Source organism: Lissotriton helveticus, chromosome 8 (assembly GCF_964261635.1).
Source record: "Lissotriton helveticus chromosome 8, aLisHel1.1, whole genome shotgun sequence".
Classification (NCBI taxonomy): Eukaryota; Metazoa; Chordata; class Amphibia; order Caudata; family Salamandridae; genus Lissotriton; species Lissotriton helveticus.
In genome coordinates this window covers 161,221,855-161,247,670 of record NC_136069.1, presented here as the reverse complement: position 1 = coordinate 161,247,670, position 25,816 = coordinate 161,221,855, and the positions used below count along the sequence as shown (strand labels likewise).

General features: G+C 43.4%; 1 protein-coding gene across 1 annotated transcript in view; it reads left to right on the top strand.

Annotated features, from left to right (window-relative positions):
- The window catches only part of FAM3B (FAM3 metabolism regulating signaling molecule B), a 269,994-nt gene extending 249,929 nt beyond the window's left edge, over positions 1-20,065 (top strand). The window contains exons 7-8 of the mRNA XM_078656815.1: positions 10,342-10,474; positions 19,841-20,065. Coding sequence (XP_078512941.1) covers positions 10,342-10,474; positions 19,841-19,930 — 223 coding nt within the window. The 3' untranslated portion in view covers positions 19,931-20,065. The remainder of the gene's footprint in view (positions 1-10,341; positions 10,475-19,840) is intronic.
- Positions 20,066-25,816: the final 5,751 nt, after the last annotated feature.

The following is a 25,816-nucleotide window of genomic DNA, read 5'->3' as shown; positions in this document are numbered from 1 at the left end:
TTGTTGTGGATTTGCTATTCATTGTGTGTCATTTTGTGCCCAATGCTGAGGTTATTGCAGTGTTACTTGTTTTGTACAAGGACATTTTAATTGGCAAATCTAAAAAGCGAGTGATGAGTTAAAAAGAAATGCTCGAGATTGGCAGTGTCTGCCTTTTAACTGTCAACCCGGTATGAAACATTTATAGAAGCGAGTGAAGTAAGGAAAAAGAAAACTGTGTCTGCATCTTGCCTCCTTTTGGTTTGTCTACCAATTAAAAGCCATCTGGTAGGAGAATACATTATATTTACTGTGTATTAGTTGCTCATGTATTCTTCATGTATGGCTGGCAAGAGTTTACAGTTACGCTTCATTTTGAAAATTCAAATGTGGCTCGCGCACCTCACCTTGCTAATCGTGCCGGGCAGAGTTCATTCAGCCTTCCATGACGTCATCTTCTCATCACGATCTACAAGGCTGTCGAAAGATGTTTGGAAGCAGGAGCGCGCCGTGAGCAACTCGGCGTACGTCTTCTATACGTCCCTCCATCTTGTAGTTGGCTGTTCCAGGCTTTCTCCATTCTTTGGGATGGCTGATAGTGCCCTCCGTTACTCCGCCAACCATTGTAAAGTCAATAAAGTTTTTGTTTTTTCAACTTCAGCATGGCAATGTGAAGATCTTTTCTTCCTATATCTGCCTCTTCTTTTCAATGTTTGGGCAGTCAACCTAATTCATCGGACTTTCTACAGTGCCTTTTGTTTTCAGCTTTAACATTTGGGCAAAGTACTTTTCTTTTCAAGAAACCGGACATTCTATACCGGAATCTCTCTTCAGCTTCAATTTTTGGGAAGTACACCTTTATTTTTCTTGTCACTGAACTGTGCCTACATTCTTTGTGTAAGTTTAATTCTTTTGGCAGTTTAATATTTGGAAATATATCATAGAGCTACAGGAATATTTTTAAAGCTTATTGGAGCGACAATGTAATTTTAACATGAACTAAATTATCATTATTTCAATGCTCTTCTCAAGGATGCATTGCCATCTAGTGTCCAAAGTTGGAATTCATCTTTTGAATTAGTGATCATCTATCTTCTGTGGTTTTAATTCATGTGAGTTTTTTTTTTCCTTCACATCTTCAAGAAATGCTTCAAGCCACGCCTGTCTATCATCGCGGTGACAGGCACACCTATAACTTTGGTTAATCAACATGCATGTTTTAGCCTTACAGTCCTTATTTCAAATTATTTTAACGTCTTTTTCTGGAAAATTGGAGGTGTACCCGCAGACTGTTCTTTTTTTCTGTTTGGATAGGTATTAGGCTGCAGTGGGTTTTAGTCCCACCTGTGTTAATTTAATGTCTTTGCAATGGGTAACAGTCCCATTTTCTTACAGAGGGTCTTAGTCCCATCTGTTTTATCTAAATGTCTTTTACGATGGGTCCTAGTCCCATTTGCTCACAGTGGGTCTCAGTCCCACCTGTTTAATTTGCTATAGGTTATAGTCCCATTTATTTGCTATGGGTGTTAGTCCCATTTGTTTTGTCTACAATGTTTTTACAATGGGTTCAAGTCCCATTTGTTTGCAGTGGGTTTTAGTCCTACTTGCGCAATTTCTGTGTACTTGCGATGGGTTACAGAGGTCCCATTTACTTGCAAGGGGTTTTAGTCCCACTTGCACTATTTCTGTGTATTTGCGATGGGTCTCAGTCCCATTTGTATGTAGTGGGTTATAGTCCCATCTACTTAATTTAAATTACTGAAGTGGGTTTTAGTCCCACCTGGCACTATGTCAGTTGTCCACACGGACCTTGTCTATTTTTGTTTTATGCCCTGTTGGGTGTGCGTATTTTGTCTCCTTCAGAGGAGCTATGCTTGAGTTATAGTCCTATAGCATTATTGTGTTTTTATCCACATATGCTAGTTTATCGTCACTTTTATGAATCTGAGGGGTATATTACCAACAACTAGCGATAGTTTTTGTCTCTAACTTGTTTAGAGACAAAAATTATCGCCGCAAACCGGCGATTTTTATCGCAGATAAACCTTGCTATTAGCAAGGTTTATCGCAAATGCGATAAAAAACGGCCGCAATGCATGAATATCGCTGAAAAGTCAGCGATATTCATGCATTATCGAGCAAATGCTCTTAGCCATGTTATCCACCTCCCATTGGATAACATGGCTAAGAACTGCTCAGGGCAGGTGTTAGCTTTTGGAGATATTCGCGCTTAGCGCGAATATCTCCAAAAGTTGGTAATAGGAGATAGCGATGTTAGCGACTGTTTTCAGTCGCTAACATCTTGGCACGCCCACTTTGCATGTCATTAGTGATAAATATCACTGACATGCAAAGTGGGGCCCATGATGGTCGCTATCTCCTATTAGCTGTCGCTAACTGGTGTTAGCGACAGCTTGGTAATAGGGAGATAATTTTATCTCCGCTTTCTTGGCTTTTAAAGCCAAAAAAGCGGAGATAAAACCCCTTGATAATATACCCCTAAGTTTTTAAAGTTTTACATCCACATATTTAGCTTGTGTTTCTCTATTTATGTGCTTTTATGCTTTATATGCTAAATATGTTTAGATTTAATGTATTTTATTGCAACTTTTACACTGTTATCTCTTGCATTGCATATTGTAGTTTGCTTAGAGGTAATAGTGTTTTGATGAATTTTCACCTTTTCTATTCCTCATCTTTCTTGTTCTTGAAATGTAACCTTCTTTCATTCTTTCACTTTTCTTATTGTCTTCCTTTATTTCCTTCCTTTTAAGTTCTATAAGAAGAGAGGATGGTTTATATAGATTATATGATGTAAGAAAGGAGGATGGTTTACGCGTTTTTCGTATTCTTCTTTCTTTATTCTCTTTTTATGAGTATTCTCTTTTTACTGTTCCTTTTTCCGCTTTTACTTAATTCTCTAGCTTTCTTTTCATTCTGTTCTCCGTTACTGTTTTTAGCTTTTTGTTATCTGTTTGAGAGGAGAGGATAATGTAGTATCTTGGTATTCCCTATGCTACCCTTCTCTCCCTCCATTGGAATGTTTATATGAAGCACCTTTCAGAATGTTGGTGTCCTGCCTGTGAGATTACAGTTGGCTGGGCTGAGTACCATGATGGATGCTCCTGGTGGGGTCTCTCTATACAACTTGGAATAAAGCATCTCTAAAATACTACTTCACTTGTGGACTTCACATCATTACATCTTCCCTGTGAACTATTGATAAGTAATTTGCAAATTACTGCATTGAGTTCCTCAACGACCTGTCTTATCAACCCAGGAGAGCCGTGGCCCTTGCAGTTGTCATAATCGTCCCAGACATGCCACATATCTCCCTCTCTGCCAAATTGAATTTCCACCTTATCTTCGCTAGTGAAATGGTGAACAAGGGAACCATCTGTTGACACCACTACTGAATTGGGAGGAGGGTCCATACGCAGAAAGGCCGTTTTGTCCCGGAGACTTATATATAGTTCTTTAAAAGACTCTGTGGCCCTTTCCAAAAAATAAAAATAACAACATCTTTGATGAAGAGTTTCAAAAATCACCAAAGTCATTTTGGTGCTGGCAGAGGTATATTCGATTTGTTAGACACTCAGATGAAACCTCCTGGAATGTATTCATGTCTTCAACCCAGGAAGTTCTTCCAGAAATAATTGCCAGTTTTAGATGTCGTCAAAGACCATGTTGTAACTGTGTGCTCTAGTGTAGAGCACCTCAGAGCTGCTCCGCCCACTACAGAACACCCGGCCCGGATAGAGGTGCATTTAAACTTTAGGCGCTGACCCTTCTCACCAGGTGTAGTGCTTACTCAAATTTGCTTGAAAATACACCCACTATTTTCTACATTTTCCAGGGAGAGAACCCCCACAACCCCCCTGTAGGTGGTTCGGGCTCGCTCGCTGTGCTCGATGGCTATACTGCATTACCATGTCGCAAAATTATGCATGTCTAAAAAGTGTGTCACCAACATGAAAAGTTTGGAAAGCAGTGCACTAGGGCCTACTTATATGTATTAAAAAGGAAGAGTTGGACCTGTCAAAAGGTTTATTTTAGTAGATCGACATGGCAGGGTATCCTGCACACACAGGATCTGCAGTGGCAGGCCAAAGTCCTGTTTAAAGAACTATTTAAGTGGGTGGCACAATCAGTTCTGCAGGCCCACTAGTAGCATTTATTATACAGGCCCTGGGCATATGTAGTGCTCTTTACTAGGGACTTATTAGTAAATTAAATTTGCCAATTGGGTAGGAGCCAATGTTACCATGTTTTAGGGAAGCACTTTAGCACTGGTTAGTTGAGGTAAAGTGCGCAGAGTCCTAAGGCAGCAAAAACTAAGTCCGCAAAAACAGGATGTCTGAGGGCAAAATGTTAGGGGGAACCACGCCTATGATGCCAGGTCTAACACGATGTAAGAGTGCTAAGTGGCCCATTTACAAGGGTAATAATGATTACAAAACACATTTATTTTTAGATGTGTTTTGTGCATGTAAAAGAATGTTTTATTTGTCCCAGGTATTCGCTCCTGACCTGAACGATAACCCTCAAAGGAGGCAAAACATGTTGTAGTCCAATCAAAAAGTTGATGGGCTTTCAATTAACGGATAGGTTTCTGCCATTAAGACATGTGGCACTTTATCACTTGAGGGTGTTTTTCCAGGCAACTAAGCCTCCAAGTGCTCAAGGACGGGAATCACAGACCCAATGTCAGGGTATTGATCCTCATATCACTTCACCCAGGCTTTGCACTCGTGCCAGACTGTGATGACCTTGAGAAGGGCAGGCTATGGTCTAGCTTCATTACAGCCTCTAACGTAGCCCTAGTAAGAACAACAGCCCCCCATTACGCTTTGTTGTCCCAGTAGTATTGCTAGCTGCCATCGTTCTGCTTATGGCTGCAAAATCTGGTACAACCACTTCCTAATAATTTTGGTATTTCTACGATATGTGGAATATGTCCCTGCCGAAATCCACTCACCAGGCCCAAATAACATTCAGCCCTTGGAAGATTGGCCAGTAAGGCTAAGTGAGAGGCTCATATTGAGTCCTGAAAAGAAATATTCCACCATGAAATCCAGGCCTGCGGCTTTGGCTAATGTTCTTCTTTCTTTTTCTAATATTAAGTGAAATGGTTAGTCCAAATGCCCCAACTAAATTCTTTTACCTCACACAACCCTGCTTGTATCTCTAGTAAATATCTATTTCTGAATTTATTATACATGCATAAAGCATTACTTTTTTACATAAACTGGGGCTTGTCTCTATGGCAAGCATTTATATTACAGGTGTTACAAATTTCTCTCTCAAGATGTGTTACGACACACATGCTGACACACATTACTGGCAAGGAAGTCAGAGGCTTTATACAAGCCCAATGCACCGCTGGTGCGTCACTTTTTGGACGCACTAGCAACGCAGTATGCCTGTCCATATTTACAATTTACAAAGGGCCCGTAAAGCCACCCAGCGTGGCTTTTCATAGCCTTGTAAATATGGCTCCTTTTCACACATTACTCTGTGTGAAAGGAGCATCCATGGGTATTACTCTGGGTGTTCCCGTGCTACATCCAATGAATCTGACACATTCCTATATTTACAAGGCTTCATAAACCTGGAAATGCATCCACTACTAACACCTCCCAAGGAGAGGCATAAAGGAGGCTCAAAAGGGAGAAATAACTTTATTTCTCCTCGTTTTACCTTTTTCTATCGGTGCTGTGTGCTCCATTCTGCAGCACACACAGAAAGAGGAAAACACCTCTCAGGATTGTTTTTGTGCAGGAAGTTGTCCCTTCCTGCACGTCCTGTTATGTACCCTTGCACTACACAAGCATGTATATTTGGTAGATACAGTGTCTACTGGTGTTGTCCGAAAGTGATCGGGCGTAATACTAACACCGAACTCTAGTGCGCACGCCTCACTTCGCACTGGAATATTCTTGGAGGAATCCCTTCTTCCCACAAAAACATTTTGAAAGAATATTGGGTTAAAAAGCGCTTGGTAAAGCACAGTTGTCAGTCAGATGTTCTCAAAGTTGTAAACCGTCGATGTGCATCCGTTACATATATTGAAATACTTTCATGCAGTGCAAAGTCAATGAAGCCTGATAATCTCCTGGAGTTGACCACACTTTTTTGAAAATATGCAGTGGGTGGGCCATTATGTCAATAATTACTTAAATTGTGTCAAGGCGAACATTTCGTCATGGATGTCCCCCATTTGCCTGAAGTACCCCCTTATGTCAAAAACTGCATATACAATATACCAGTATTTTGCCAGTATTTTGCCAGTGGTTGCATTCATAAGTGACCCACATGTCAAACATTACGTACAGCATGTGAGGGTCAGCATTTTCTCATGGTTACCTGTCCTTACAGAAAGTGCCTTTGTGGTCCTTCTTAATGCCAAGAAAGACCTGTAGAATACCAGCGCCAGCATTTTGCCACAGACAAAAATTACTGCAGGTGTCTAGATTCAGCATTTTGCCATGGATGCCACGTATACCGAGAATTACCCAGGATAGCAATGCCAGCATTTTGCCAAGAATCATGTCCAGTATGCGGGCAGCAGCAATTTGCCACAAGTATGAGATATGCCAAGAATTATGTGTGGTGTGCTAGTGTCTTTATTTTACCATGAGTGCCTCTTATGTCAAATTACCTCCAAAAAAATAATGTTATTTTTTCATGGATGCTTCCAAAAGCCAAGAATATCCTCCAGCGTGCAGGACTAGAAGCAAACTTGCAAGCAGAACACTCTCATACACTCACATTCTCTCCCTCTCTCAGACTGATTCTCATGTAGACTCTCAGTCACTCTCACACTCATCGTCACTCTTTGATTCTTGCTCAGTCTCACCTAGTTTCACTCACTCTCACTTATTCTTACTCACTCTGACTCACACACTTTCACTCACAGCCACACTCAGTTACTCACTCTAACTTTTTCTAACTAACTGCCCCATCATTCCCTATCACACACTTGCACGCATACAAAGGGACGCACACACACTCACTCACTCACTCGTATGCACACATACACTATTTTAGACTTTTTATGTACCCTCAGCTGCCTAGACCAGTCTGCTTTAACTCCTCTGCTGGTACTGGGGGAAGGCACAGCTACCCTTCCCCACCCCTGTCCTAATCACTGAAGCATGAATCTGAAAGCGGGAGCCTGTAAAGCACATATAACATGGGTATGCGGTGCACAAGTTCTAGACTTCAGCCTCTTTCTGATTGCCCAGGCCAGTGCAGAGTTGAAACCTAACGAAGAAAAGAAGAAAAAGAAAGCAGAGAAAGAAAGACATGGGAGAAAAGAAAAGCAATAGAGAAGATAGAGAGAAATCGAGAAAGAGTGGAGGAAAGAAAAGTACATGGAGGAAAAGGAAAGAATGAAAAAATAAAGAAAAGAATGATTGAGAGAAAGAAAGGTAAAAAAGAAAGAAAAGAAGTAGAGAAATAAGGAGGATGAAAGAGAAGAATGAAAAAGGTAATAGAAACAAAGAAGAGGACACTGGAAGAAAGGGAAAAAAGTAGCATGTGAACTAAGAAGCATAGAAAAAAAGTTGAGAAGCATTGCAAGACTAAAATATAGACAAGAAAAAAGAAAGAGTGGGCAAGAAAGAAGTAGGGTAAGAATTAGTGTAAAAAGATAGAAAGAAATAGAACGATAGGTGGTATAAACGAAATTGAGAAAGAAAAGAAAGGCATTAAAGAACTGCAAAAGGAAAGAGAAGGAATAAGAGGCAAGAAAGGATAGTGCAAAAGAAGTAAATACATAATTTTTCAGAAGAGGCTAGGCTGCAACATTCTGCACAGTTCGCTTTCGAGCCCACACAGAAACCACCTCAATATTTTGAACAGCGGCCTTATCAAGTGGGCAGCTGTATGTTCTGAAGCCTGCAGAAACGCAATTATCATCTGCGAGCTAGTGATAGCTCGCGATGGCTCTGTTGAAGACCGCTGGACTAGACTGCTCTGTGTCCTAGTGGCAGCACTTGCCTCAATTCTTCCTCCTGAAAATCCGTGGAGAGCTGCTCTTTAGTATAAGAAGACTCTCTTGTCTCTTTTGGACCACAGAGTCAACTCCCTGAGGACAAAGTCTGAGTTCCAGAAGAAAAAGGAACTGACTGTCAGGGCTAGGTTTCCATACTTGTATGTGTATCTTCCTGTACTCGCCATCAAGGCGCAAAGTGGCAACACACAGCAAGAAAAGCAGCTACCTTTTTTGTGGTGTTCCTCCTCCACTGTCCAAGGTTTCCAACACACCACCACTGGAGTCCAAGCCTCAACTACCTGCAGGTGGCGATTCACTCGAAGGATTTGTGCCCCACCCCCATCCTTTTCTTATGATTTGCCTTTTTTGGTTGGGGCGGGGTCAGTGCCTGGCGACTGTTATCTTGCTCCACACATGGCTGGTATGAGGCATTGGCAGTGGCCCTAACCGAGGCCAGGGTGGGCCACCGAACCCAGGAGTGGGACCCCCAACTGTTTGCTTCTGCTTTATTGGTCTATCTCTAACCGGCCTCTTCACTACCTAGATGCATGGAGCTGTGCCAGAGCTAACAGGAATGGCGACCAGCCATGGCTACCAACCATGGAGCTGTGTTGGCTCTGCTCCCATCAAATGTAAATTAAATAGATGATGCAAGTGTCTCTTTTAAATTCAGTTTCTCCAGACCCCAGGTCTGACTCTCTGGAAGAAAAGCCTCGTCTTGGTTAGTAAAATTCAGAAAATATATATAGATGTTGCAAATATTCCTTGGAAATTGTATTGTCTCATACAAACTTTATTTGCCTCTTTAGCTTTCTTTTTGTGCAAAAAAATCAAATCGCTGGTACGTGTCTTGTAAGTTATGAAGCTATGACCCCCACCGAAAGCTGAACTGTCTTTCTGGCAAAGGAATCTCTATTTAGAATTGAATTCAGTTGATTTTCAATTTTTCTTAAATTTTCCAGATCCGGCAATTTGTGCCCCACCATGTTCGCTTCCCTCCCTGGAAAATATGTCTATCAAATATGTTTTTTTAATTTTTTTTATCGTCAGTGCAATGAATACACTGCAGTTTTTTTTCTTAGTTATTAATGTCATTGACCATGCTGGAATTTTTATCTCCATTTTATCGGCAGTAGGTTTTCTAAGTAAGACTCCATCCTCCAACTCCTGCAGGTTCCGTCCAAACTGTTGAGAATAAATCTGCCGTCCACGCAATTTCCACCGTCATAATTTTTCATCCGAAAAATTGCTACGTTGGATGACATAAAAATCACCTCAAAATTTAGGGTGACGGAGGTGTACTGTACTAACAACGCCAGTGACTTGCAGAAATACAAAAGAACAGATCTTCACTGACATTCCCCATGCCTTGGAAGTTGAAAAATACGAATTCATGGTGGTTGCGTTTTTATGGAATACGATTGCTTCACAGATTTGATATTATACATGAAACAGTGAAACTGAATAACGTTAATGAAAAATATTTTAGTTACGTGGTCATGGTTTTAACAGTCTCAGGGCCAGATGTAGGTAATCCAGATTTACAGATTCTAAAATACCGAATTTTACCGATTCGGTATTTTAGAATCGGTAAATGGGATGTAGGTATTCATTCGGTAAATTTTACCCAATCGGTAAGATTCGGTAAATACCGAATCGGTATTTACCGATTAGGTATTTCCCATTCATCCCTATGGGCCTCCAGAATGAATGGGACTTACCGAATCGGTAAATACAGATTCAGTAAAATGGGGAACACATTCAAGGGTGGCAGGGTGTCACTTTGACACCCTGTTGCACCCCTGAATAGTGCATGGGTGCATGTATCTCTGCCACATGGCACTGTTATAATTTGCAAAAATTTGCTTTTTTTAGGGTTTTCGATATTTACCACCAACTTGTAGTTGGTGGTAAATAATGAATCCTGAAATGGGAAAAGCACTCATTTGAGTGCTCCCTACATTAAGGATTCGGTAATTTACCGAATCTGTAATTTACCGATTCCTTAAAATACCGATTCGGTAAATTACCGAATCCGTAAAATGGCCACCTACATCTCAAAAGCCTAATACCGGTTGGTAACGGCCGAAATTCGGTAATTTCGGCCGTTACCGACCGGTATTGGGCGACCTACATCTGGCCCTAAGATAATTATAAACTGGGGTGAGTTATTAGAAGACCGGAACAAGAAGGTGCAGATGCTCCTTACCAATGACAGAGCACTTTTTGATATCTGTGTTGTTGAAATCTTGCTCCATGGCCAAATGCATAGCATATTAACACGCCCCTTCTCAGATGCATAGACGAATCGACATAGCACAATGGAAACCTATGAAACTCAATTATTGTGTCTTTGCACCTAGATTGAGCGAGGATGCTAAGAAATCAATAGAGTCGCTCGGTTGTACAGAGATCCGCAACTTACGCTTCAGGTCAAGTTGGGTGTGCATCGCAATCAAAGGCATGGCATTGCCAGGTGACCTTCAGAAAGAAAAGGTAAGAGACTCTGGGCCTCCTGATTGTGGTGATATATAGGGGACTTTAATGCATGCATAACTGGTTCTTCTGTGCTTCATGTTCAATGTTCTCTCTAGTGACTCGAGCATAGGTGATATTTGTAGCCCTCAAGGTTCCCAGAAAATGTTGGTTCAGTACCCTGAGATGCCTGCGGGGAGCAGGGGCTGGAGTGCGGGCAGCTTCTTGATTTTACCTCGATCATTTCCCAACTGAGCAGAATGGATGGTTGTTTCTTCCTCTAGCATGCCGTTTGAATGAATCGTTATTCGTACTTGTATAACAGCGTTTTTGCTGCATTCATTGGCAGAGACGATGAATCACAATAAGGCCACAATGGTGACCTGGGTGGATGCACCATCTCCGCTCAGGTCTATTCCCAGCAATCACCCTGCCACTCCCCCTGCCATTCCTCTACCAAGGCCCCTGGCATGAACGGCCAGGATCTAATGGTAGAATGGCCGGTTGTGGGAAAACATCAGCTTGGTGGTGAAAGCTCTGTCATGCTGAGCTAAGCCTGCTTCCAGAAACCACTTCAAGGCTGCCTGTCAGATAAGGCACCTTGTGGAAACCGCTGGGGCTGGGAAACCTGGGACTTCATGTGGCCTTCTGAGGCTCTCATACATGGGGTTACTTCACACACATTCAGATTATGAAAAGAATTGCTTGGTCTCCCTTTTTTGTCAGATGGGCACCCGTACACCCAGGTAAGGCAACTCTAGAGCATCCCATCGTGCTTTGTTGGGTGACAAGAGCAGCTTTTTCCTTTCCAGACTCTGGAAATCCCTGGGGATATCCCATACCCTTATCTGCTGTTCATGTGCCAGTGGGTAGCAATCCCCTGAGTTACGAGGAGTGGAGCTGTGGCGGGCTCCAAGTTTAAGGGCTCCACTTGAATGTCATCCTTACCAATGGACAGCCACATAACAAACTGGCCATCAAATATCGCCAGATGATTATTGCACAGCAGAGGTTTGATGGGATGCTGGTGAAAAGGAGATATTGCAGTTGGATTTGCTGTATCTATGTCTCTGCCACCCCATTGTAGCTGGTGGCTGTGCATTTCCTTCAGTTATGCCTTGTAATATCTGAGGATAGAGACTGGCCTATTTCCAGTACCCAGGCAGCCACACCACAATCAAACCAAGTATTCTTGGTACATAGGGTGTGCCCTATGGGTACGCCCTGAGTATATGGCCCCATCTTACTGAGCAGCTGTACACATCCTGCAGTCATGCATAGCTACCTAAAACATAGCTTCATCCTCCCAAAGTTTTGTGATATGAATGTCCCATGCATGATGCTCATGTGCATGTATCTGATGTCCTCGTTTTTTATTTTGTTCCCCGCCTCTTGCCAATCTAGTGTGTGTGCAGATGCCTAGGCCTGTCCTGGACCTGTCCTGTGACCCCAGAAGGGGCTCACCAAGAACTCCAGTGTTTGTATGACAGTAGATTACAATCCCTGGCATAAGTTTAGCATGCACAGCTGTGGTGGCAGCGTATCAAGTTTTGGCACACTGAAGCGGAGGTTATCTGGCCCACTCGTGTAAATTCCACTATTGTACGCAAACCCAGATCCTAGCTTTAACATGGGGGGTGGGAGTGGAGGAGGTAGGATTTGTGTGTTTATCGGTGTGTGCGCTGTGGTACAATCATTGTGTGTATGAGAGAGCCAGAGTAATGGAGGCCTGTGGATACCAGTTTGGATACCCTGGCATGTTCCTATCCACAAGGTACCATTGTGGTTGTTTTTCCAGACAGTGGAAATGTATTGCTAACATTCCTGAAACAGGAGGAAGAGACCTAGACATTAACGTGGGGAAAAAGGAGACTGGGCTCCTTTGGAAATTCAGATAGGCCCTTTTGCACAAAAGAGCTGCTTATTCGTCTTCCTGAACATTAAACCATATCAAACTAAGCGGCACACATCTGACTTCCAAATGGCCACTGCCCATCCTTGAGATCCAATGTGGGCCTATTACAGCTTGTTGTTACTGTTCCAGAAACGGATGTATGTCATTAACACGCATGCTTTTACAACGCATGCCTTTACTACGCAACTTTCACAACGCAAGTCGTTACAACGACTTGCGTTGTGTGTGCTGGATAGTGAATAGTTTAATTTACTATTCCAACTCCAGTCCCCGTGGATAGTAGGGAAGGTTTTGGATAGTAAATTAACTATTCCCTATCCTAGAGCGCCCCCCAGCGCAAGTCGTTGTAACGACTTGCGTTGTAAAAGTTGCGTGGTAAATTACTGCGTTGTAAAAGTTGCGTTGTAACCGCTGTTCCCCTCCAGAAACTGACGTTTAGTTTCATGATAACTCGCATGAGCCACCTCACCACTTGCTATGTCAGATTTATTGACATCAGCCCAGCCTGCCCTTCATTTAGAATATTTGCAGACAAAATGGGGGTACTGATTCTCACAGGATATCTGACCCGGCGCCTGCCAAATAGCGTGAAGTATAACAACAAGAAACAAATAAATGCGGTGCCACAGGTGAGGGAAACAACACCTAAACCCTCAAAATATAGACCCTATGGTCCAGCTTTGCACAACAACAGGTCCTATGCACACCCATGTGAGTGAAGTACAGTACAACACAATTCTGTTGGTCAAGGATGGAGACAAATGGTGTCCTTTTGAAGTGTTCGCCTTTAATAGTGTTTGGCACAGCAAGCCAGCCAACACGTGTTTCGTCAATAGGGTGTTAAACCCTTGACTTCTTCAGGGCTGTAATGAGGCAAATGGTTTCTTAGACCTAAAAACAGGTGATAATTCCGTATGTCCCGACTTAGGCTCTCTAATCACTGGCCACAACGCTGCTATCTATAAGCAATTCAATTAACTCCAAGGGGATAAATAAACAACCAAAAACAAAAAAGTCTCCCATTCAACGTATATTTCTCCTATTTAGGTACAAATCTGTACGTTCTATGACACAAATTACTATGGAACCATGAAGATTAACATTATTCCAATGTATTTTCATTCAAAAGCATTCTAGTATATGTTATTAAATCTATTACTTTACAAAATTAATTTCCCATGAAACATTTCAAAATTCCTTTTTCCAGGCTAAATTTACCAAAGATCAAACTCTGTATTCCCAACGTACTCTATCAAAATCTAGATAAAACCAGTGGCTCCTGGACAACATAGGCAGTACCCAAAGAAATAGTGTGCTCTATCTAGTTCACGTATTTTGGTCCCAATTCAATGAAGCAGGCACAAGCGTTCAAATTCATGTTTCGGTGGCCACTTCTCCCATGTTGCCACCTTCTTCAGGGCCAACATTCATTGACATCTTTAATACTTTACAGCTTCAGAGCTTCTTTTATCTACAATTAATGAAACCAACAGACTTCTGAAATAATGTTTTGTAAGAGATCGCTATATATATATATATATATATATATATATATATATATATATATATATATATATATATATATATATATATATCCTGTTCATTATCCAATAAACATTTCACACCCAAAGCTTCAAAATGATAACAATTCACCACACACGTGCCAATTAAATCCATTGCCACATGTGTATAAAAAACAAACAGTACACCACCTAAACTGACAATACACTAGGGATACAGAGTGTAGAGAAAAAGATGCCCAAACTTTGTCCCATAGAAATTTCATATATTATTCACTGTGCAGGAGGGCTCATACATATTCACTATGCACCTTCATTGGAAGATGTTGAAAGTGGGATAGCTATATATGTATTTATCTCCTGCATGAGAAAACAGATTTAATCACCAAACGATCAGGGCATCACTTAGTTAAAACTAGAGCTCTTTGTTACATAGGCTAAAAAGCATCGGCTCACATACGTTTGCCGTTATCCTTTATAAGGCCCACATTCCGGCTTCTCTGGCATTCAGATTTTGATATCAATTAATATCCTAGTCCAGTGTTGACAATTTGTTTTGTATATAGCCAGTTTGTTGACTCCTTACCAATTATGGCTAAGCCTTAGGGATCACTTTCACATTGTTGAGATCTGCATGTTTAAACCAATTAGAGAAACTACATTAACCACCAAAAAAATCGCTTGGCAGCAGAGGTCTGTATTATTACAATATTCCGCCCAACACTGAGACTATTATTACTTGCCAAGAAGTTCCCAGGTCCATGTGTGATCTGCTGCTCCAGTCATGTGTTTTTTTCTTTGAATTCCTGGACTTGCACTCCTTTTTTACAATGGACTAAACAAGATTTAACTCTGTCCGTGCTGATGACGGAACCGCTCCGTCATCAGCCATAGTAGCGCTGTGCTGATGACGGAGCGGTTCCGTCATGGCCCACCTGACGCGTGTGCGCGGCGCTGATTTCGCGCCTGCGCGGCACGTTCTATTGAGCGGGCGGGGCCATGACGGAACCGCTCCGTCATCAGCACAGCTCAACCGATGCTGGTGACGGAGCGGTTCCGTCACCAGCATGGGCGCCCCCCCGCCTCCTTAGCGCTGCGGCGGGATAGCTGCCGCAGCAAAGAGGTTAAAGTTCCGGAACTCAAAGAAAAATACTGGACGGGAACAGCACACCACCCATAGACCTGGAAAACTTGGCATAAATACGTCTTTTTACTTCCTCAAAAATGCTTCTGTCTTCTTGCCTTTCGACATATTTCCTTACCCCTGGAGACACAGTTCCCATGTGCCTTTTACCTTCGAAGGTGTAAAGCATTTGTAACATTCTCCCTTTCCTCCTCAAGGTTGTATCCTGATCCACTCCCTATCCCAGTCATGTAATTTAGTCAAAAGCCATTTTTAAATGGTAAGGACACTGAAAGAGTAGGCATACAAATGTTTCAATGTCTACAAACAAAGTATCTCTCATATTGATACTTGGTCTCATTTTGTATATCACGTAATTTGCATGCCACCTCATCAGCCATTAATATAAGGTTAAAAAAACAGATCCTTTACAAATTATTTAGGTCTCTCTTACACAATGTGTGCTGCGAGGCAGATCGTACTGTTTACTATTCAGTGTCAATACAACCTGGCCACAGCATTCCATTAATTGTTTTAATTGTCACTGTAATTTGCAATCTTTTGCTTGCTTAACTTCCGTAGGCTTTCTTTTCTTTCCTGTGTTAGCTCCTCCCTGGAGCATGATCCAAGTACATGTGATCTTCCTTGTCTTTTTGCCGCACACCACTTTTTATATTTTATAAGCGTTTTGGTATTATTCCTGGATATGCAATATGCTTTCCCATTTTAACACAGGCATATAGTTTCATATTTATGTTGCTTTCACCCTATCCGCTGTCTCTATTGACACGTTAGTTTCTTACACCAACAACTGTACTACAATGCCGCTCTACTTTCCACTGCTCTCCTCTACATTATTCCTCTCTACGCCCCCTACTCTACTTTCCACTCTACGTCCTCCACTGTATGCTATTCTGCCCTATGTCACTCTGCTCTCCGCCACTCCATTCTATGCCACTCCACTCCACACAATACCACTCTACTCGGCATCAGTCTATGCCACTCTACTCTATGCCACTCCACACCACTCGATTCTGCACCACTCCATTCCATGCTATACCACTATACTCCACTCCACATAACGCCACTGTACTCTGTCCCACTCTACACTTCATTGTATGCCACTCCATCATTGTGCGCTATGTTACTCTACACACATTTACTCCACACAATGGTAATCTATAGCACTCTATGCCACTCTTCTCCACTGTACACTTCGTCACTCTACACTGGGCCTCTCTATACCACTCCACTCTATGCCACTCCTCCCCACTCTGCTTTATGCAACTCAACACCACTTGATGTTACTGCATCCCACTCCACTTTATTCTACTCCATGCCGCACCACTCAATGCCACTCCACGACACTCCACACCAATCTACACAATTCTGGTCTACTCTATGCCACTCCACAACACTTAATGCCACTAATTGCCTCTCCAATCCAGTCTATTCCCCTCTACATCACTCCACTCTCCTCCACACAATGCCACACGATGCCACTCTACGCCACTCCACTAATCCACTATATTCCGTACCACACCAATCCATTCCATTCCACACTGCTCTACGCCACTCCATTCCATTCCACACTGCTCTACGCCACTCCTGTCTATGCCACTCTACTCAATTACACTTGGCTCTACTCTTTGACACTCCACTCTATGCCACTCCATTCTATTCAAACCCACTCTACTCCACTCCACAAAGTGCCACTCTGTGGTACTCTACATCCTCCATCCTCCACCATTCTACTCTGTGCCTCTCTATTCTATGCCCCTCTACTCAGTGCCACTCCACTCCAGTCTACCTTGCTGTATGTCATTACAGTCACCTCCACACAAAGCCACTCCACGCCACTTCACTCTTCTCTACTCCACTGTATGCCACTCCATGTCACTATGCCACTCTAGTCTATGCCACTCTACTGTATGCCACTACCCTCTGCTCCACTCTATTCAGCTCCACTCTATGCCGCTATACTCTCTGTTAGTCCATACTCCTCTACGCCAAGCCACTAACTTTTAGCCATTCTGAATAGCAGCCACACTGCTATAAAACGTAGCTAAAAGACATTGCCAAAGCCAATAGAAATCACCTAGGCGAGGCCTGTTAGCTTAGTCAATGCCTGTTAAGAAGGCCACAACGCCAATTAATGTTGTGTGATGCTTTCTTTGGAGCCTGCATACTTTTCTTGACCTTGCACTTGGAAGCCATCTAAGTGTACAGGGTTTGCCCATCTAACCCCTCAGTATCTGGTTTGCAAATATAAAGAATATCTAAATGATAACAGAGGAAAAATATCAACAACACATAATACAAAGCTAGGTGAAACCTTAAATAACACGGAGTATAAATGTTGATAATTAGATGTATTGTTCAATGCCCACACTATCTTATTCATTTCAACAAAACACAATCATATATACATGTCACTGACCAGAATACCATCATTCATTAAAAGAGTATTTATTTATTGAAAATTAGAACCCCCATTAGTTTACATGTAGACCATTTTAAGATCCATCTCTTTTGCATATTCGGCAAATGTACTCCAGACGAGGGCAGTGTGTAATCAGTCCATTTCTTATTGCTTCTTCTTACTTTTATGGAGCATGAGGTGGTTGTCCCAGCACATCCGGCATGTTTTCAACCTGAAGGTAGGCCCATCTGCAGAGGAGGAATGGGACAATGCCCTTTAATTCCTCCTACTGCTATTCTAATATTAAAATATTTTACTCCATCGGACTCCTTCCAATCAAAAGTCGATGCATTTCGGCCAAAGTGATTTAAAGGCCTCCTCGGGACTGAGGAAATCAGAGGAATCGCTGCCACATCGCCCACCCCATATTGTACAAATGTTGCCCTTTTTCGTGCTATTACAATTTCATAATTCCTTTCAAGGACCACCAGAATAAACTATAAACTGCATGGGTTAAGGGCAAATAATGCTTCTAGTGCAATGTGCAGTAATATAAAAGCCTCCAATTGGCCTGATTAACTGCAGAAGCCTCACGCAGAGCTTTATCGTGAAGGGCTAAGGCCACTATGCTCCCTGGCTCCGTTGCATGTTGAACGCTGGCTTATCCCTTGAGGCTAAGGCTGTGCGGAAGACCTTTGCCGACAACTTCACTTTAGCAACCTTGCTTAGATGGCTTCTCATCCCACTACCTTGCATCAAAAAATCTGAAGGGTCTTTGTTTGTTGGTGTGCAACTTGTTCTATAACAGCCAACGCTTTACGAGTCCTCCCAAGGATGTAACAACTCAGTCAATGTTTGCGGCCCACTTAGGTCGCCTTTTGGCCTGGCTCGTATTGAATGCTGGCTCTTTCCACCTCACCCTCTATGGCAGGGTCCGATCAACTACCAAAGCGATGCAGTCAGGATCTCTTGTTGCATGGCTACAGCTCACTACTGCGCCAATGGGCTGCTTATGTTTGCCTCCAGTTGTCTGTGGGAGCAGGATAACCAGATCACAAGGATAAGATAACTGTAATTAAACTATTCTTCTGATATTTTTTACGGAGCTCATCTCCACCTGTTTGTCCCTTTTTACCATCCTTTTTTTGAAAGCCCTGCTCCTCATCATACTTCCTGTCCCATCCATTGGACCAAAAGTAGTACCCTGTGCCTGTCTGAGGACCTCCTGGGAGAACTCTCCGCTGCAGAGTGCTAAAGTTTTGAAGCCATGAAACACACCACCTTCTGTCAGGAGTATGCAGGCACAATTCTAAAAAACAAGACACCAAGTGGCATATTTACAGGATTTGTAGCGATAGGATTAGTTTTATGCAGGAAATGGCACGTTCCTGTTCAAAACCAATCCCTAGGGGCATTTTCCTCTTTCTATGTGTGCTGCAGAATGGTTCATTAACACACAGAAGTGGCACAAAGTGCCTGCAGTAGTCCAAGGTTCCTTGTCACGCAGAATGCGTGCAATACTTGATCAGGGATGCAATGTTCCCTAACATGAAATGTGTGCATTATGGGCATCAGGAGTACATGCTTCCTAACATTAACTCTCTCTCTCAATCTGTCTCTCTCAGGACTGATGTAATATAACGGCAGCAGTGCAGACTTCCATCACACATGCACACAACAGGTCCAGTTGCAGCAGTACATGCTTTGTACAAAACAGGCACAGTAGAGAGTGCAGTAATGCAAGCCTCCCTCAGAAACATCACAGATAGAGGAATGCACACAGTAAAAGGAAAAAACTAGGATAAAAAATAATATTCCTCCTCCTTACGCTTCACTGAGAGACGTAAGATTTTGACCTGTGCCCTGGTTTGCATGTCCTTTTAAATCTGGGAATGCATAAAAAAAACATGGGAGTTGCATGGAAACACCAAACACGGCGCCCATGGAACGCCTCCCTTGAGCCGTGTAAGTCAACTCAGCAATTTGCGCTGCCTTGCCTTACAACATATTTCTGAGCCCATTTAAAGCCGTAAAGTGTCTTTGTGTGGCCTCATAGATATTATTTGGTTGTTTGCGTCACAAAAAGTCACGCTGCGGCAGCAGCAAAGGGCTCATAAACATGCTCCCAGAGTCGCCGTACGTCCTAAATCTGGCTTAATATTGTCCTGAGATGCTCGTTTAGCAGCTGTAACCTACCTTAGATAACAGTAATTATATTATAAATTGTGTGCGGGCAGTTGTCATGGGTAGCCACATGAATTTCATAGGCGTTTTATCCTCGTTGCCTTGATTCTTCGTGCCTGGTGCTGTATTGCATTTAATACCTTTGTTGAATTACCTGTAATCTGTTGAATGGCAAGGCATGTGTTTATTTGTTCCACAACTGTTGTATTGCTCTTGTTTGCAGATCAATCACTCCGATAACAACAAGAATCGCTACCCCGGATGGCCAGCAGAGATCCAGATAGAAGGCTGCTTGCCGAAAGATTTAAAATAAACCTGTTCACAGTAAAAGCATCGCAAAGAAGAATCCCTTTATTTTATCAGGAATCCCCTGCCACGTTTAATATGTGCACCAAAATGTAATATAATACTGCTGATGACTTATTAAAGAAATCTGTAAATATTTTAATCACGTTTCAACTATTTATTGAATTTTTATCTGATTTGAAGTCATCACTCGAAGAAAGGAACAGACCAATGGTCTCATCTGATGTCTGCCTTGGTTGTTTGTAAATTAACTGGTTCTGTCTTAGATAATTAAAAATGTTTCGATAAAGGTAATCGTTTTGGCGTTCGTGTGGTGAAAGGGTTATTTCATGGTTCATTACACACAGAATTGGCACAAAGTGCCTGCAGTAGTGCAAGCTTCCTTGTCACGCTGAATGCGTGCGGTACCTTATCAGGAATGCAAGGTTCCCGAACATATGGAACAAGGTGCATTATGGGCATCAGGAGTACATGCTTCCTAATATTAACCCTCTCTCTCTCTCTCTCTCTCTCTCTCTCTACATCTGTCTGTCTCTCTCTGTCTAAATCTCTCCCTCTCTATCTTTCATTCTCTCTCTCTAAATCTCTAAATAACTGGGTCTCCCCACTCCTTGTGTTTATGCATAGTAAAATAGGGACACCGAGGGTAGACCCTTATCATATACTACTCACTCCTCTTGAGTGTATAAAGTGTAAAGAGGGGTTCCATTGGTTAACCCCATGTCCCTCAACCGGAGGCCTCAGAATGAACGAGGGCCTACTAGGACCCCGCAGAGTCAGTTTCCGACAGCCTTTTCATGTCCGACAGTCCGATTCAGAAAGGCTATCCAAATCCAACATCGTAATACGTCGGTCGGAAACTCACTTCGTAGAGCTGTACGATTCAGCTTTGACAGACAATTGTTTCCGAAAGCTGGTAGGAATTGATTTGGATGGACAGAACGGTTTGCTTTCCGACCGAGAGCATGGTCATTGGTTGGTCTGAAATTATTCCAACCTAGTCGGAAACATAGATTCCGACACAGTTTCAGCTAATCCGACTGCCGTTCGGAGCCTTTCTGACGACATGTATTGAGGCCCTAAGTGTTTATAATTATAACTGTTTTAGTATTTTTGTCTCACTTTTGTTTAAAAATGTATTTTGATGGGGGCATGGCTTGGACGGCAATGGCTGCCTAAATCCGTCACTCGACACACAGGAGAGCTCTCAATGCCGCGATCGGGAGATATAATACAAGACGGTGACCACACAGCCAGTTTCCCACCCTGCCGGGACCTGTAGAACGCGTCAGGACTGCATTATCCTGGTTTGACGGCCTCAAACACACCGAATTTGATATTGTGTGGGCCGCTGCATGATTGCTGAACGGGAGAGTCAAAATGGCGGTGGCACCCTCGACAGACCCGAACACCGAGTAAGTTGCAGCCTCGGCGTGTTCCGCGTGCTCATGCCTTTACTTGCTGTCACCCTTCGCAGTCCTCATCCTGGGAAGGAGTGCGATATGATTTCATAGTACCGGCAGATTGTGAACGAGAAATCCCCGCACCGAGTAGCCTGACTCTGCAATGGCGTCTAAAGCGGCAATGGCGGCACTCGCAGTTCAAGCCAGGACCTAGGGAGAGCGCTGTCTTTATCTACCACACTCAGTGCACACCTACTACAACCCCTGTTACCCTTGATGCTCAAGCGCTCCTACATCCAACACCAAGACTTTTAGAAGGCGAGGTTTATACATCGTGGTGCCTGACTCAGTAATGGCGGCACTGGCGGCAATGATGACAACTACAATCTAGATCGGAGCTCAGTAATGGTGGCATTGGCGGCAATGGTGAAACCTGCATTCCATACCGGAGCCCAAAATCCAGGCCCTATGTGTACCTGCAGCGCTTGGCGACTTGCTCACTAGGGAGTCTAGGTCTTCGTCTGCCACGCTGATCGAGGGAAAGGTAGTGCATTTTTTCAGGTCTTTGTATGCCTCATTGATTGAGGGAAAGAGTGAATGAGAGTGCCAGTTTGTAACCGCCCGTATCTGCACCAAGCGATTCTCTATCCATCTACCGCATCATACACTAGCGACCCAGTGGTGAGGGGTTAGAACCTCTCTACAACACACTCGGGCTGCGGCAGCCCTGCGACCCTACGGTAGCCCTACCGTCCAAACCTACACCTCCGCCTATACATGTTACTTGAATGTGGATTGTGTGCCGATGTATTGAACGCTGGTCTTGCCACATAGTGACTGTGACTCTTGCCTCCACCAAAACACTATCATTCCACTAACATCTGTGTACCTTTTGTCTTCAATCTGTGCCTACTTCCACTGTAACATCTCTGAATCGGGGTAAATTGTTCTCAGGTAGCCACTCTGTCAGAGCTGGAATCTCAACTCTCACTCAGAGTAACACAGACTCACACTCAGCATCTAACCTGAGCCTCAATGAGCCCTGCGCTCAATATCTGCACCCTCACGCAACCCACCAGCAACCGGCGCTCACCGCCCCAGCACTGCTGTGCAGCCCTGCATTTTACTTTTGCATTGTACCTCTGCTGATCGCAGCAAACGCGCGCACTCGGGTGCAACATTCCTGCACTGGCCGCACTAACAGAGTTCATACTTGGTCACTGACAAGAGAGAGGCTGAATCCACCAGTAATCTACCAGTAAGAGAGAGGCTTCCAACCTAAGCCCCCCTTGGAAGAGTTTGTATTTACCAGTTTCCACCTCAACCACTCCAACCCTGCCTGATGATGGCGGATAGGGAAAGCAGAACCAACAGTAAGAAAGTATGACAGGAACCAGCGATATCGGAATCTTCAATTAAGGCCAAATCAGATCTGACCAGCACAATGGACATGATCCTTAAAAAAACTAGCAGAGGTCCCTGATTTGGCGAAATCAACGATAAATAACACTGACTTCATGCAGTTGGAACTTACAGCAATCCGCGCATTCATGAGCACTATGAACAAGAGCATCTGTGAGGCGGAACAACGTCTAAGCGATGTGGAAGACAGAACCTCCCAATCCTCCAAAGTCATTAAACACCTCCTAAGCGCCACAAATGATCTGAAGAGACAAAATGCAGAATTGGAGGATCGTAACAGGAGAGGGACTGTACGTATCTTTGTCATTCCGGAGGAATCAGAGAAAGATGCAGGCTCCTGTCTGGACTTCCTTGAGGCTTGGATACCGATGATCACAGGGATTAAATTCCATCATGGCCTGGAACTTGACAGGGCGCACAGAATACCAACGTTCCAAGCTCCACGGAGGAAAGGTCCCAGACCCATGATATGTAAGCCGCTCCGCTACCAGCACGCAGAGGCCATCTTACAATTTGCCAGGAAAAATCATCACGTCTCCTGGGAAGGCCAACGCATAATATTCATGCAAGACTATTCCAAGGGGACCGTCGATACAAGGAAAGGATTCCTTCAACTGAGAGATAAACTGAAAGCGAAGAACATTCAATCCTCTATCGCAGGCCCTTCAAAATTTAAGATCATTGAAAATGGCAAAACACATCTCTTTACTAATCCCCAACACCTCATACGCCATCTGGAAGACTCTCCTTCACAGGATATGGACCAGTCTAGTGGCTCAACCAACAAGCGGAAAACCAATATCCATGACGCTGCTATTCCTTGAACTGCCTGACCTGCGTGACCCACTGGTACTTCTGTATTTCTGTCCTCTCGCCACCTTTTTTCGAGAATGGTTTACTATGGTATTCGATGTTAATACTTTGACATACATCACTAGGCGCCCACTAATACTGTGTAAGTTGTTGTCTCAAAGACGCATATCCCTCACCTATATCACATGTCTTGCTCCCCCTTGTGGGGTGTTCTAATCTCACTGCAAGGTTTACGTCACAATGTGAGGTGTTGCCTAACAACCCTCGGGACACTATTGGTCAATCCACCTGATATTCCTACTCAGTAGTCCCGGGGGTTCTCTGATGACTCTGCGGCCCTGTCTGCTTTACAACTCATGCAGACCCACAGCCGCTTCTCACCAACCCTAGAGCTTGGCAACTGATGGTTCTTCTGTTTAAGTTGTCTACTTGCCCTAATGGACCACTACATGATGCTGATCACTGGAAACCGCTGGGTCCTCTAGTTCATAAAACTTACCTTGGTTCACTATGTTCATACACATTACGAGTTTACGTTCAATGATATCAGTGACTCATGTGCTTATAAGTTTCACTCTTTTAGAGTATCCTCGTGCCTAAATGGTTCCAGGTTTAACGCTCTCCTTTTACACTTATGGTGTGGCGTAGGTCTTTTACACACATTTCTCCTGATGAGACACTGTTCCATTATGTCTCTCTGTGTTGCCTTTAGACGGTGCTGCCGTCGCAGCTCCTGTCTTTGAGTTTCTCTGGGAGGGGGGTGGGTGGGTTGGGAGGGGTGGGTGGGAAGGGGAGAAATGAAGGGGAAGTAGGATGGGAGGGGGGATGCAGGGCTTGGGGGTAAATGTAATTTTGGCTGTTTCCTTTTTGTTCAGACTTCATTTTTGGCTAATTGTTGATCTATGCTCAAATGTAGTATCTTGTATGCCTTATACAGCACGCAGACTCAAAACCTGACACCACACGTATTCCACCTTAAGGAGGGACCCACAAATAGTTGGACTAATGTCCTGCTGCAGGTTCTTCCCCAGTAATACACGCTCAGAGACACCGCCTTCCCGTTCGCACCCACCACAATGCCGCTCAAGCCTCTAGCGATTACTGACACTTAGATGGCTCAGACTAAAACCCTGGCAGAAAACCTTACTCAGCGCCACATAATTCCTACTCTAGGATTGACTACATTTTACTCTCAAGGTCATTCACACATCTCATAGAGGAAACAGACATAGCGCCCAAACTAGTTTCCGACCATTCCTGTATTAGCACCACTCTCGCAGGTACCCACTCTATCCTACCCCCGAAGCGTTGGCGCTTTAATTAAGACATACTCTCAGATCCAGAGAACAAACAGCAGATTGTGAACGCCATTCAAGAATACATCACATTAAATGATCTCCCTGATACAAACACTTTCACCCTATGGGATGCGCTCAAAGCTACGATTAGGGGTGTCATTATAGGTATCAGAGCACAGAACAACAAAAAAATGAATCTGGAACTTGACGCGCTAGAGAAAGATCAAATCACTAGAAATTTCCCATTCTGCTAATGTAGACAACAAATCTACACTGGACCAACATGTTAAAAAGAAATATGAATACAATACAATTGTGAGCAAACACGCTGGAGTGTAGATAAATAAATGTAATGCACTCAAACTATGTGAGGGGAATCGAGCAAGGAAGCTGCTAGCGTCCTACCTCAAACATAAGCAGAAGCAATTTACCATAGCCTCAATTACAGATCTCACTAATGCCAGCCATACCAAGCAAAACAAAATACTAGACACCTTCCAAGCATTCTACGAAGACCTATACAAAAACAAGTTAACATTAGACACAGAGGCATGCTCTGAATACCTAGACTCACTGAACCTCCCCAAACTTCCAGAGGAAGACAGCTGTACATTAGGGTCCCCCATCACCGACAAAGAACTCTCATCCGCAATCAAATCGCTCAAAAGCAATAAAGACCCAGGCCCAGATGGCTTCTCAGCCTGCTTTTACAAGGAGTTTGATAAATGTCTCAGTTCTACCTTACTAAAATTATTCAACTCTATTGCCGCGGAGGACTGTGTCTCAAAATCAATGGATGAAGCCACTATTAGAGACCCCCTCTTAACAAAAAATTATCGACCAATCTCACTTATCAACCTGAATTGCAAGATCTATGCAAAAATCCTAGCCAACAGACTCAATGCAGTCCTCCCAAAACTGATTAGTAGCTCTCAAGTGGGGTTTCTCAAATACCGC